Source organism: Microtus oregoni, unplaced genomic scaffold, assembly GCF_018167655.1.
Source record: "Microtus oregoni isolate MIOR12 unplaced genomic scaffold, Mior012 000005F_ref0000423, whole genome shotgun sequence".
NCBI classification, from domain to species: domain Eukaryota; kingdom Metazoa; phylum Chordata; class Mammalia; order Rodentia; family Cricetidae; genus Microtus; species Microtus oregoni.
The window spans coordinates 4,477,138-4,488,222 of record NW_024543064.1 but is presented as its reverse complement, the minus strand read 5'-3'; the positions used below and the strand labels follow the sequence as shown (position 1 = coordinate 4,488,222).

At 56.9% G+C, this 11,085-nt stretch overlaps 1 protein-coding gene across 4 annotated transcripts in view; it reads right to left on the bottom strand.

The window, feature by feature from the left end:
- Positions 1-159: 159 nt before the first annotated feature.
- Positions 160-11,085, bottom strand: part of Espn (espin) — a 31,408-nt gene continuing 20,482 nt past the window's right edge. The window contains exons 4-11 of one of the 4 annotated variants that reach the window (XM_041651360.1): positions 10,224-10,427; positions 9,935-10,133; positions 8,856-8,882; positions 7,664-7,809; positions 7,307-7,588; positions 2,687-2,766; positions 2,588-2,599; positions 160-572 (exon numbers count right to left, since the gene is read on the bottom strand). In XM_041651360.1, coding sequence (XP_041507294.1) covers positions 428-572; positions 2,588-2,599; positions 2,687-2,766; positions 7,307-7,588; positions 7,664-7,809; positions 8,856-8,882; positions 9,935-10,133; positions 10,224-10,427 — 1,095 coding nt within the window. In that variant the 3' untranslated portion in view covers positions 160-427. Of the gene's footprint in view, positions 573-2,587; positions 2,600-2,686; positions 2,767-7,306; positions 7,810-8,030; positions 8,187-8,855; positions 8,883-9,934; positions 10,428-11,085 lie in introns of those variants that run through there. The other 3 variants (XM_041651358.1, XM_041651359.1, XM_041651357.1) reach the window with 3 other exon arrangements.

The window sequence follows — 11,085 nt, the reverse complement described above, 5'->3', positions numbered from 1 at the left end:
CCAGGATGGGCTGGCAGTGTGGGTTCCGGGATGTGGGGGAGGGGGCTGCAGCCGGTGTGCGCCCTGCAGGAAAAGTCACCACCCACGGGACTGGGGAGAGCTCAGCACAAGGTAGACGAACATGCAAATGTATGTAAGTGAGCATGCAAATAAGCAGCATCTTTTTTTCTATCTTTTTTTTCTTTTTGCGTCAACAGCTTGGGCACTTTTTCCAGGCGACAGCAGCAGTGCGCAAGCATTCTCCAGCAGCAGGGCTGGGCATGTGGGGCCAGGGAGGGGAAACAGGGAGGGTTCCGGCACCGAAGGGAAGGGCGGCAAGGCTCCCAGCCCTTTCGCACCAACCTGAAAGGATGGGGCGGGGGCTGGGGGGCCGCTCCCCATCTCTCAGAACTGGTGAGGCTACACGCAAGAGGACGAGAGACTCTTATTACTTAGGGATCTCCCCCTTCTTCAAGATGACCTGTCGCTGCCAGGGTGCGAGCTTGGCCTCGTCGTAGCCCAGTGTCCGCAGCTTCTCAGACTGTTCTTTCGCCCTCTGCATTTCCTCCTGCTTTTGTCGCTCCTCCTCTTTTCTGTTTATGGGTGGCAAAACTCAGTGATGCCTGGGGCCAGATACTGGGCCGGCCAGACACCAGGATGGGAGAGAGGGAGTAAATGAGGGCAGGGCCTTCTCCACTTACGACCCTGGGGTTTTTATGGGGTCATGTTGGTCATGGAGAGATGGGCAGGTGGAGGCTAAGGTTGGGTTATTTTGTGGAGGAGTGTTACCGGGAGGGGGTGCTGGGTCACACAGGGCTCACACAGATGGCCCTGTGTGAGGATTGAATGTTTCAGAGTTCAGGGGATCAATGACAAGAGGCCTGTCATTGGAGACAGGAGTTGAGTTGTTAGGGAACTGTCAATCTAAATTACCAGGGAATAGGGTTGAGATGCTGGGGATCTCATTACAGGGGAACAGGCCAGCCAGCTAGGGACAGGTTCTCAGAACACAGGACTACGGACTGGGGTATAGCTCCCCAGGTTAGACCTTGCCTAGAACACTCAGCTTTGAGCCCTAACTCTAAAGAAGCAGAAGGATAGATTTGCTTTTTTGACAGGATCACTGCTAATCCTATTTAGTTAAGGAGCAATTGAAATATTCAAATTGGCATACACATGGTATTTTCAAAACTAAGCTTTTTTTTTTTTAAGAAAAACATCTTAAGAGTTGTATGTGTGATATATTTGGGGGGACCCCAAACTTGCTATGTTGACACAGTTACTCTGAACTTCTGATTCTCCTGCATGCTGAAATTATAGGCCTGTGCTATCACTCCAGGATTGGTTTTGTGTGTGTGTGTGTGTGTGTGTGTGTGTGTGTGTGTATGTGTGTGTTATTTTGTTTTCAATTTTATTTAATTGAGTATGAATGAGTATTTTGCCAGCATTTATGTCTGTGCACCACATGTGTGCCTGGTGCCCAAGGAGGCTAAAAGAGGCCATTGGATCCTCTAGAACTAGAGTTACAGAGGGTTTTGAGCTGCCTTGTGGGTGCTGGGAGTTGAACCTGGGTCCTCTGGAAGAGCAGCAAGTGTTTTAACTACTGAGCCATCTCTCCAGTCCCAGGCCCCAGATTTAGGCAATGCTGCAGAGCAGACTGAGCCCGGGGCTTCCTGTGCTCTGGTCAAGCACTCTGCCACCTGAGCCGTGAGCCTAGGACTCCTCCATCACCCTCACACAGGCTGCTAAAATAAGACTTCATACATTAAATTAAAGCATTCAGATTAAGTTTACCTATATCTTTAAAAAAATTTTCTCAATGTGACTACCACAAAATTTAAAATTACATTTGCGGTACACATTATACTTCTAGCTGGCAGTACCAGGATAGATTCCTGGGTACAGAAATTAAGTTGAGGGGAATGTGAATGATCAAGTTTATTGATCCTGGCATTAAAATAACTGTCTTTGGGGCTGGAGAGATGGCTTATCAATTAAGATCATAGACTACTCTTGCAGAGGACCCAAATTGGATTCCCAGCACCCATACTAGGTGGCTCACAACCACTTGTAACTGGAACTCCAAGGGATCTGACACCTGGCCTCCACAGACACCTGCATTCATGTGTGCCTACCCACACAGAGACACACAGACACACACACACAATTAAAGCAGAAAAGCCAGCACTGTAGGATAGAAAGCCCAGCTTTTGTTTGCCTCTCGTTTTGAGACAAGGTCACCTTGTAGGTCAATTTGGCCTTGAACTGGCTGTGAAGCCAAGGACAACCTTGAACTTGTAATTCTGCCTATTCCTACCAGGTGGGGATTCTAGGTATATACTAACACACACAGTGCTAATACAGTTGGTGAAAAGCTAGGTTAGTGATAGGAGATGGGGAGCGGGGGGTCGAGGTAATGTGATCTGAGCATGAGAGCTAGACTTTGAGGGACAGGTGCTAAATAATTAAGGGTCTTATGTCATTAGTGGGCGCAGAAAGGATATGATACAAAGACTGAAGTAATGGGCTGGATGAAGGCGCATAAGGGACAAGCCTCAGTGAGTGGTTGTAGAAAGAAGTGACAGGTTTGGGCCAGGATCGAACTTACCGCTTCTGCTCCCTGGAAAGAGAAAGAGACAGGATGAGATGGCATCCCAACCCCAGAGGTGATCAAGACAGTGCCCAGCAGCCTCCTCCAGACACTCACCTCTCCTCTTCCAGCTTCTTCCGGAGGATGTCACGCCTCCAGGCAGGCAGGCTGGCCAGCCGGGCCTCCTCCTCTTCCTCCTAAAACACAACCACACAGCTTCAGGGACCAGCTTGACTTGAGATTTGCAGGCCAGGGGCATGCATTTCCAACCCAGGGGACATGGAGAATTTAGGGGGAGAAGAATATATATGTGTTTATAAGAAAGACCTTTTTGGTGGCCTGCTATGGTACAATCAGATAATGGTGCTTGGTGGTAGCCTGCTCAAAAGGGGCCTTCTGCTCCCCAATGACCCAACCTGTTTCCTAGAAGTGGAACCAGATAGATCAGGGAAGGTAAAAAGGAAGAAGCAGAAAAGTAGCTGGGTCCTAATTTCCTAGTCTGTTTTTCCGGATTTCTAGGAAGATAGAGAACTGAACCGCACACCGGGTCAGCTCAGGAAGACCTGGGTCTGCTCCGGATCCCTATGGAGGGCCTTCTGGCCCATGCTTGCTCTTTTCTTAATGGGACAGAAATTATTCCACTATGTGGGACTATAATGACATGGGGAAAGGGGGCGCCAACACAGCCTATGACAGAGCGCTTTATTCCTTGATGTCACAGAATAGCAAGGGTCTGTACACATCACACACCACACAGAACACTGCACGGGTGGCCAAGGAGGTAGTAGCTGTGAACTCCGGTGCAAAACCAGAGACAAAACCACACTGCCCTCAGGGGACCCAGAGTTCCTTTACTTGTGCTTCCTGGCTTCATAGCAACGCCTGACTTGCCCTGTGACCCTGTGACTAACCCATCTCATAAATGCCTTCATTTCCTCCCTCCTAGGGACCTCAAAGGTCCCAGAGAAGTAGGCTTTTAAAAATCTGGTTGTTTTCTCTCTGGTTCTGGCCTCAAGATGCCAGACAGGCATCCAGGCACAAAACTAAGCTGTGCATTTGCTCTCAGATGTCAAAGAGTTCTGCCTCCTTCTCCTTCCAAAAGGAGAAGCTCCGGTCAATATAGCGGCAGATGTCCTCGTTGCTGAATTCGCCCATCTCAGACACCAGCTCCAGGGGTTCTTCAGTTGGGGGTTCCGAACTAGGTCGGTCTGAGGTTGGGGGAGGTGCAGCGGGAGGCGGCTGCGGTGCTGGGGCTGGGGCCTCTGGCTGCCCCTGTGGCAGGTCCTGTGTTTGAGCAGGAGTGGATTCTTCAGAAGGCTCCTCCTCTCTCTCCTCCTTGTCTTCCTCCTTTCTCTTCTCTTCCTCCAGTTTTTTCTCCTCTCCTCCCTCCTCGTTTTTCTCCTCTCCCCCCTCCTCTTTTTCCTCCTCTCCCCTCTCCTCTTTTTCCTCCTCTCCCTGTTCCTCTTTTTCCTCCTCCTCTTCCTCTTGGTCTTGTTCCTTCTCTCCGGACCCTTCTCCCTTCTCCTCTTGAGCCTCTTCTGGAGCCGTCTCAGACTCGGGGCTGTCTCCGAAGAACTGGCGCCTGAGATCCTCAAAGCCATCGTCCCAGCCACGCTTTCCAGCCTCCACCTCCTCCAGCACTGCTCGGTGGAACTGGCGGATAAGCTCCCACGGGTGGCTGCCCAGCCGGTCGAACATCTCATAGCACAATAGGTGGCGAAATTTCCGTTCCTCGCGGCTCAGGCCCATCTCCAGCAGCTGAAAGTAGCCTAACATGAAGAGATCTAGGGTGAGAGTGTCGTAGCTCCGCATAGCGCCGCCGTCGAGTGGTGGCAGGAAGTGCTCGGGCCAGTACACACCATGTGTCAGCTTCGAGCCGGGTACCTGGCGCGCTGGTACCTGCCTTAGCAGGCTTCTCCAGTGGCCCAGCAGTTTTCCCACCACCTGTCGCTGCCTGAGCAGCCGCAGCAGACGCTCTTCAGGGTGACGGTCCAAGTCGTCACTAGCTGGTTGCTGCTGGGCAGTGTCGTCTGCCTCTGGGAGGGGACCGGCGCCAGAGGCCACCACCCGGGGCAGCAGTCTGCGCAGGCGCGCCTGAGCATGACGCCCAGGTCCTTGGAAGGTCCACTTGCGCCAGTGTTCCAGGAAGAGGTAGACGATGCGCTCTTTACGCATGTCGATGTAGTCCTGGACGCCAGGCAGCTCGGTGGAGAGTGGGGGCCTGCTAGCCAGCTGCTCGGGCTCCGGAAAAGCTTCCTCGCGGTGCCACGGCTCGGGTGGGTCCAGGGTGTCCAGGGTCTCCTCTGCAGCCCACAGGCCATTGGCAACGGCGGCTCGCGGCTCACTGGAACCGATCGCCACGTAGTCCTCCTCGAGGATGGGTTCCCGGTCCGGGGTGCTGGCGGGCTGAGGGAGCTTGCGGCGCAGGCTCGGGGTGGGCGCCGCGCCCTGAGTGCGCATTTCATACGCGGCGCGGAGGTGCTGTACCGAGACGCCACATTCGAGGATCTCCCGTGCCACGGCCTCCCGGCACCAGCTGAGTGAATGAGAGCGGCCCAAACAGAGAGGTCCAGGCCTCGAGGGTGCGTCTGGCAGCGGTGCCAGCGGTTGGCCAGTGTCTGCAGTCAGCAGTTCTGCCAGGTGTGCGGGCCGGCCGCCCAGCGCGGCCAGCAGCGTGGCCATACTCCTGAGCAGCGTGGAGATCTTGGTGCACCAGGCGGGCAGGTTGGGTGCGTGGCCACGCATGCGGCGTGGGTCTACGGTGAAGCGCGGCGCCGACAGAGCAGCCGAGATCGGTAGCAGCTGTTCCAACTCCAGCTCTAGCTGCTCTAGGCGCGCCTCGAGCTTGTTTGCCTTGTGAAGCACCTGCAGGTTCTCAATTTGCTGTTCGATGCGGAGGATGTCGGCCTCGGTCATGAGTTCGCCAAAGGGCCCTAGGATGGCGTTGTGCTCGCGGGAGTACCTCCAGCCTTCCGGGGGATAGCAGCAGGAGCTAGCAGCCGTCAGCTAAGGCGGGGAAGACAAGAGAGGGGAGGGAGCGCGTCTCCCTCTGGCCCAGCTCCCGCAGCAGAGCAGGCGACCTTTTGCAAGTCCTGGGTGGTGTAATGGCTCCGCTGGGCTGCGTTTGCAGGGACCGGCCGCCTGGCTGGCGGGGAGATTGCATTGCAGTAAGGCTTCGGCTCCCAGCTCAGAGCACTGTTCGCTTTGGTTGCTGGTAGAAGGCATTGGCTGGGGCTGCGGTGCTGCCTGAGGCAGGAAAGGCGGACTGGCAAACTGGGTCTCCATGCCTGGCTTGGTCGCTCATTACACCACCCGAAGAACATGCGAAAGGCACTGAAGCCGAGAAGCACAGCGGCCCTCCCCTGCCATCCATAGCTCTTTCCAAGCCAGATCCCAACGTTCCTCTCTTGTCACCAGATCACAGACCCTTCCTCAGGCTTCCTGTGGTCCAAGTCCATCCTTGTCCCAGCGGTCAAGTCAATGTTTCATATGCCCCTCCTACTCCACTCCATTCTTTTTCTCCATACTCCACTTTTCAAGACAGGGTTTCTCTGTAGCTTTGGAGCCTGTCCTGGAACTAGCTCTTGTAGACCAGGTTGGCCTCGAACTCACAGAGATCCGCCTGCCTCTGCCGAGTGCTTTAATCCCGAGTGCTGGGATTAAAGGTGTGCGCCACCACCGCCGGCTCCATATTCCATTCTTAAATTACAATCTCCTACCCCATAAAATGTGCGGGACCCAGCTCCACTTCTAGGGCCAGATCCATCTAGATCTAGTACTGCCCACCTCCCACACAAGTCTGTTGAGTCGCCAAGCTTCCTAGGAAGAGGGGGTGGGGCTTCCTAGGAAGAGGGGGTGGGGCTAGTCTTTTCCAGGCTGTCAGCTGAAACTTTGTATCCTGACTCCCACCACTCACACCAAACGCAAATGCACAAGACACATCCTCTTCCAGACCTCCCACTCTGCTTGCTTTCCTCCGCATGCGACTCTTCCTAATCAACTCCTGTGTGTCTCCGGCTCCCATCTCACATTGGGCTAATACACCACCCCTCAGCCCACAGCTGGCCACCAGCTGGGTGGCACCTCAGTCTCCTGTGCCCCTGATCACTCAGTGTATTATAAAGCTTAGTTGTTTGTTACTCCAAACTGTCGTTCTCACATCATCATCATCTCTTAGGGACATTATCTGCTTGTTGACACACACACATAACTTCCACAGCCACCTTGATAGCAGGCTTTGGTATTTTCACTGTGAGCCTCAGAAGATACAATCGTGTGTGCAATACATAGGTGGCGCTCAGGGAACACTGGTTGGCTGAGTAAATGGTGACCGTCCGGCAGCTAGTGATGACCAAATCATCTTACAGATAAGGGATTGACGCTGAGCAAGACTCAGCAGCAGAGGCTGGAGGGTGGCAGTGCCAGGACAGAGTTCAGGTCACACTCAGTGTGGTCCACCCAGGAGCTTGTTAGAAATGCAGAATCTCAACCCTGTCCCCAAAGCAGAATAAGCTCTTTAATAAGGTCCCAAGTGACTTGAAGGCACACTAGAGTTTGGTAAACATTGACAGCTCCCTTCAAGGGACAGCTAACCGTGGTGAGACAGAGACCCACTATGTATAGGATATCCTATATTCCTGCTTCTTTCCAAGGGCTTTGCTGGAGGCTGAAGGGTCAGAACAGGCTGTAGGCTTAGTGCGGACCCCAGGGCTTTCTAGGAAGCCATACCCCACCCACCTTCCTCCTCTGCTCCTCCTCCTCCTGCATCTTCTGCTGCAGCTTCCGGACCATCACCTGGCGTTTCCACTCCGGGATGGGCCGGCCCTGCTCATCCAGCGTAGGGATGAGGGCCTCCACATCCAGCTGTACTCCAGGTGCTGGCGTGGCAGGTGGTGCCGGCACTAGGCTGCCATTGAGCAACGGCTGAGGCCCAGAGGCTGGTGGGGTGGGGCTCCGGGCTCGAGATGGCGCAGGTGACACCGAGGGCTGTGGCGATGGCTGAGGTGACGGTGACTCAGGCTGCCGGGAGAAGCAGTAGGGCTGAGCACCCAGCAGGCACTGGGAGCCCGGGCGGGGCACCCGTCTAGAGCCTACCTGGGAGGCTGGTTGCCCACTGCCTGAGAACACAGTGGTCAGCCCCTTGCTCTGTGGCGTTGGCTTCAGGCTCTTGCCTGCTTTTATCTCAGCCAGCAGCTCTGAGTTATCACCCGTTGGAGACATCATGTTGAAAGATTTGGTACCTGCCCAAAGAGAAGAGGTGATTGGTTGGGGGTAGGTAGCATTCCCATTTCCATCCTGCCCCCACCTCACCCCAGACCCCCTTTCAAGCCAGATGGGTAGGGCCCACCTTTGGGCCCAGAGGCAGCTCTCCAGCTCCTGGGATACCTCAGATAGCTATCAGGACACCTAAAGGTGGGCCATCAGCTCCCAGTCCACGGTGACCCCACCAAGTCTTACTCACTGGGCACACGGCCCCCACCTGGAGGCCCCTGGGAATTCATGGTGGCTCCTGGGCCAGCCCTGGGGACTTGAGCGGATCTCTGCCCACCATCGACTGCCCAGATCCAGTGCACTACCCTGCTAGCCACCCAACCTTTGTCCCAGGTTTCCTGGCTCAGCCCCCACTAGGGCGGAGTTTCCCTATGGCCCTCTCCCTTCATCAGCAAAGCCCAGTGACCCTTGGACTGAGCAGACTGGAGCCTCCGTGGCTATAAGACTCAGGACCCTGGAGTGCCACCCAGCTGGACCTTCCCTGGCCCCACACCCACAGACAGACAGCAGACACAATGACGGCAAGCGGAGCAGACATTTATGGCAAAGCACTGCATGACCCTGGGGGACCGTGGAAGGAGGAGCTTGCTGAGGACACGGGAGAGGGCATGCAGGAAGAAGGGCCAGGCCAAAGGCATGCAAATACCTGGACTGAGTTTGCATTTCCAGCAGGGCTGGCGGAGGTGAATGAGGACTTGGGGAGAGCGGTCTTTGGTGCCCCGGATGGGGCAGAACAAAGTGATACTAAAGGCCCTTGGATGCTGGGGCCGATAATCCGGAGCACATCCCAAGGAGAAGGAAGGCATGCCGCCGCTGGCTCATTTACTTAAGCAAAACTGCAAGCCAGGCACCGGATGCCGGGATGCCGTAGGTGTTCAGGGTAACAGGCCCTCTCACCTACTGGCCCCTAGCAAGCCCTTTCTTCAGTCCCAGGCTCTTTCTGCCTTATTTCTGGGCAAGCCACCTCCCCCACCCCACGCCTTAGCCTAAGCCGTGAGCCCGCGCAGCTACTCACTCTTCCTGTGTCTCAGGACTCTCACTTCTAGGAACCGAGGGGAGAGAATTGACAGCGAAGTTAGAGGAAGAGGGGCTGGGGTGAAACCGGGACAGCAAGAAGGCCAGGGAGGGCAGGGGAGGGAGGGGAGGAGCTCTCCTGCCCTTGTGACCCTGGCTCAGGCCACTTGGGGGCCCCACAAGGGTGGTCCATTCGGTCCTCTCAGGGAGACCATCTTGGCATTGGGGCTGGTTGGGACAGCCAGAGACTAGCATTTCCCTTTTGTCCCCAGGACAGACTGCAGAGGAAAGAGAGTTGGCTGGAGAGCTGGGAGATGGACCGAGAGGCCCAGGTGTGCACACACTCTGACGGGCTCCAGAGGAGCTGCTCTCCGAGTCCAGTCAGAGAAACGAAGCTTGGGCTGGAACCACCGAGTACGATTTCTGCGCCCAGCCCTGCCTCACTAGGATGAGAGAACCAGAACCTTCCAGGATCCCTGGCAGAAGGAATGGTCCCGCAGTCCTGGTCCCTAGCTGAACTTCTAAACAACAGCGTCCAGCCAGTGGTCGAGAGTAAGCCTAGCACGCTTGAAGGGGCCCTGAGGTGTCCTGCATGAGCACCATCACCATGTACATACAAACCCCAAGGAAAGGGTTGTGATGGATTGCTGGGTCATTGTTTTTGTTCCCCTCGCCAGACACAGCTGATCAGTGAGTTCTGTCGTAGCTGAGAAAAGCTCAAGGCTGTGCTTAGCTTGAGGGAACCAGAGTCAAAGGTTGGCGAGTGCGGGGACTGAAGATGTAGGTACAGGAAGAAAAGAGCTCAAGAAACACCAGCCACCAGAGCCCGGAGGCTCTCCCTAGCCAAAAAGGAGAAGGCCCAGAGAAGGCAGGGGCCTTGTCAAAAGCCACACTCAGCCCAGTCCTGCCGTGGGACCGAAGCAACTCAAAAGTTTTTTTCCTTTGTCCTCAAAGGGTAGGGTCTGGAAAGAAGAACCGGGAAGGAGGAAGGCAAGTCGCAGCTGGGGAGGGGGCGGTCTCTAGGTTTCCCTCCCCTTTACAGCTGGCGCCGCCCCCACCCCTCATCCCGCCCCTACTCACTGCCAGCAGACGACGAGGAACGACGCTGCCCGCAGCCTGCGACCGCGCCCTCGATGGGCAGAGGTGGGGCAGGTGGCGGCGAACTCAGGGCCTCGGGCAGAGGCGGCGGTGGTGGTGGCGGTGGTGGTGGCAGCTCCTTAGACGTCTTGGGGTCCGCTGAGCAGCCGTTGTGCACGTGGTTCCCGGGGAGCAGCGCCGCCTGCGGGGGTGCAGAGGGGCCAGAGAGTGAGGAGCGCGCAACAGGGTCCGGGCCCGGACGGCCCATGGATGCGGGATGGAGAGCACGCACCTCCTCACTGTGGGCCATGCCCGGGCGTGAGGCCAGCGGCTCCCCCGGGCAGCGGCCCAGCTGGCGGTAGTAGTCCCCCGTGCTGGGCTGTTTGCTGAACGAGCGCTGCTTGCGGCCGGAGTCCTGCCTGCGCAGTCCGATGTTGTGCCAGGGCAGCCCCGAGTCCTGCCTTCGCAATCCTGAGTGGCCGTCGCCCGAGCTCCGCTGCGGGAAGACAGTGGAGGAGGATGCACTTAGCCCGGATGCCCCTCGCACCTCCCTTCCCACCCTCTGCCTAGGGGGCTCGCGGCCAGCGGCCGTCGAGTGGCGCAGCTGGCCGCGTCCCTGCCCCTCCCCCGACCCCCAGTTCTCCGACCAGGATGGGGCAAGGGGCGTGGGGACCTTGGTAAAAGGGCGAAGGCTCGGCCGGCTCACAGGGAGGGGTCTGGGTGAGGGCCAAGGGCACAGGGGCCCCCACTAAGGCCAGAAGGGGCGGACCCAAGGGCGGGGAGGCCCAGCCTGGACGCCAGGGGGAGCCTGAGCTAGGACAGTTCCCAATTAGCCCGCCCCGAGGGCTCGGCTGCACCCTACTAGCTACTCCACAAACCGCACGTGAGAGCTCAAGGCTCCTCGAACCCTCTCCGGCGGGGGTCTCGGCCTGGAGGGGGCCTTGTCTAGAGCTGGTGCCCCGGAACGCTTCTCCTTACTCAGGGGGGCCCACAGCCTAGGGCTGCTCCTACCTGCGACTGTTCCGGTGGCCCCCGCTGTGCACCTGGCGGCGGGGGCGGCACGGACCCGACACCTGCGTTACCTGATCCTTCCTCTCAGGTTACAGCCCGGCCGCACGCGGCCCGCCTATGAGCTCAGTCGGCCTGACATCACC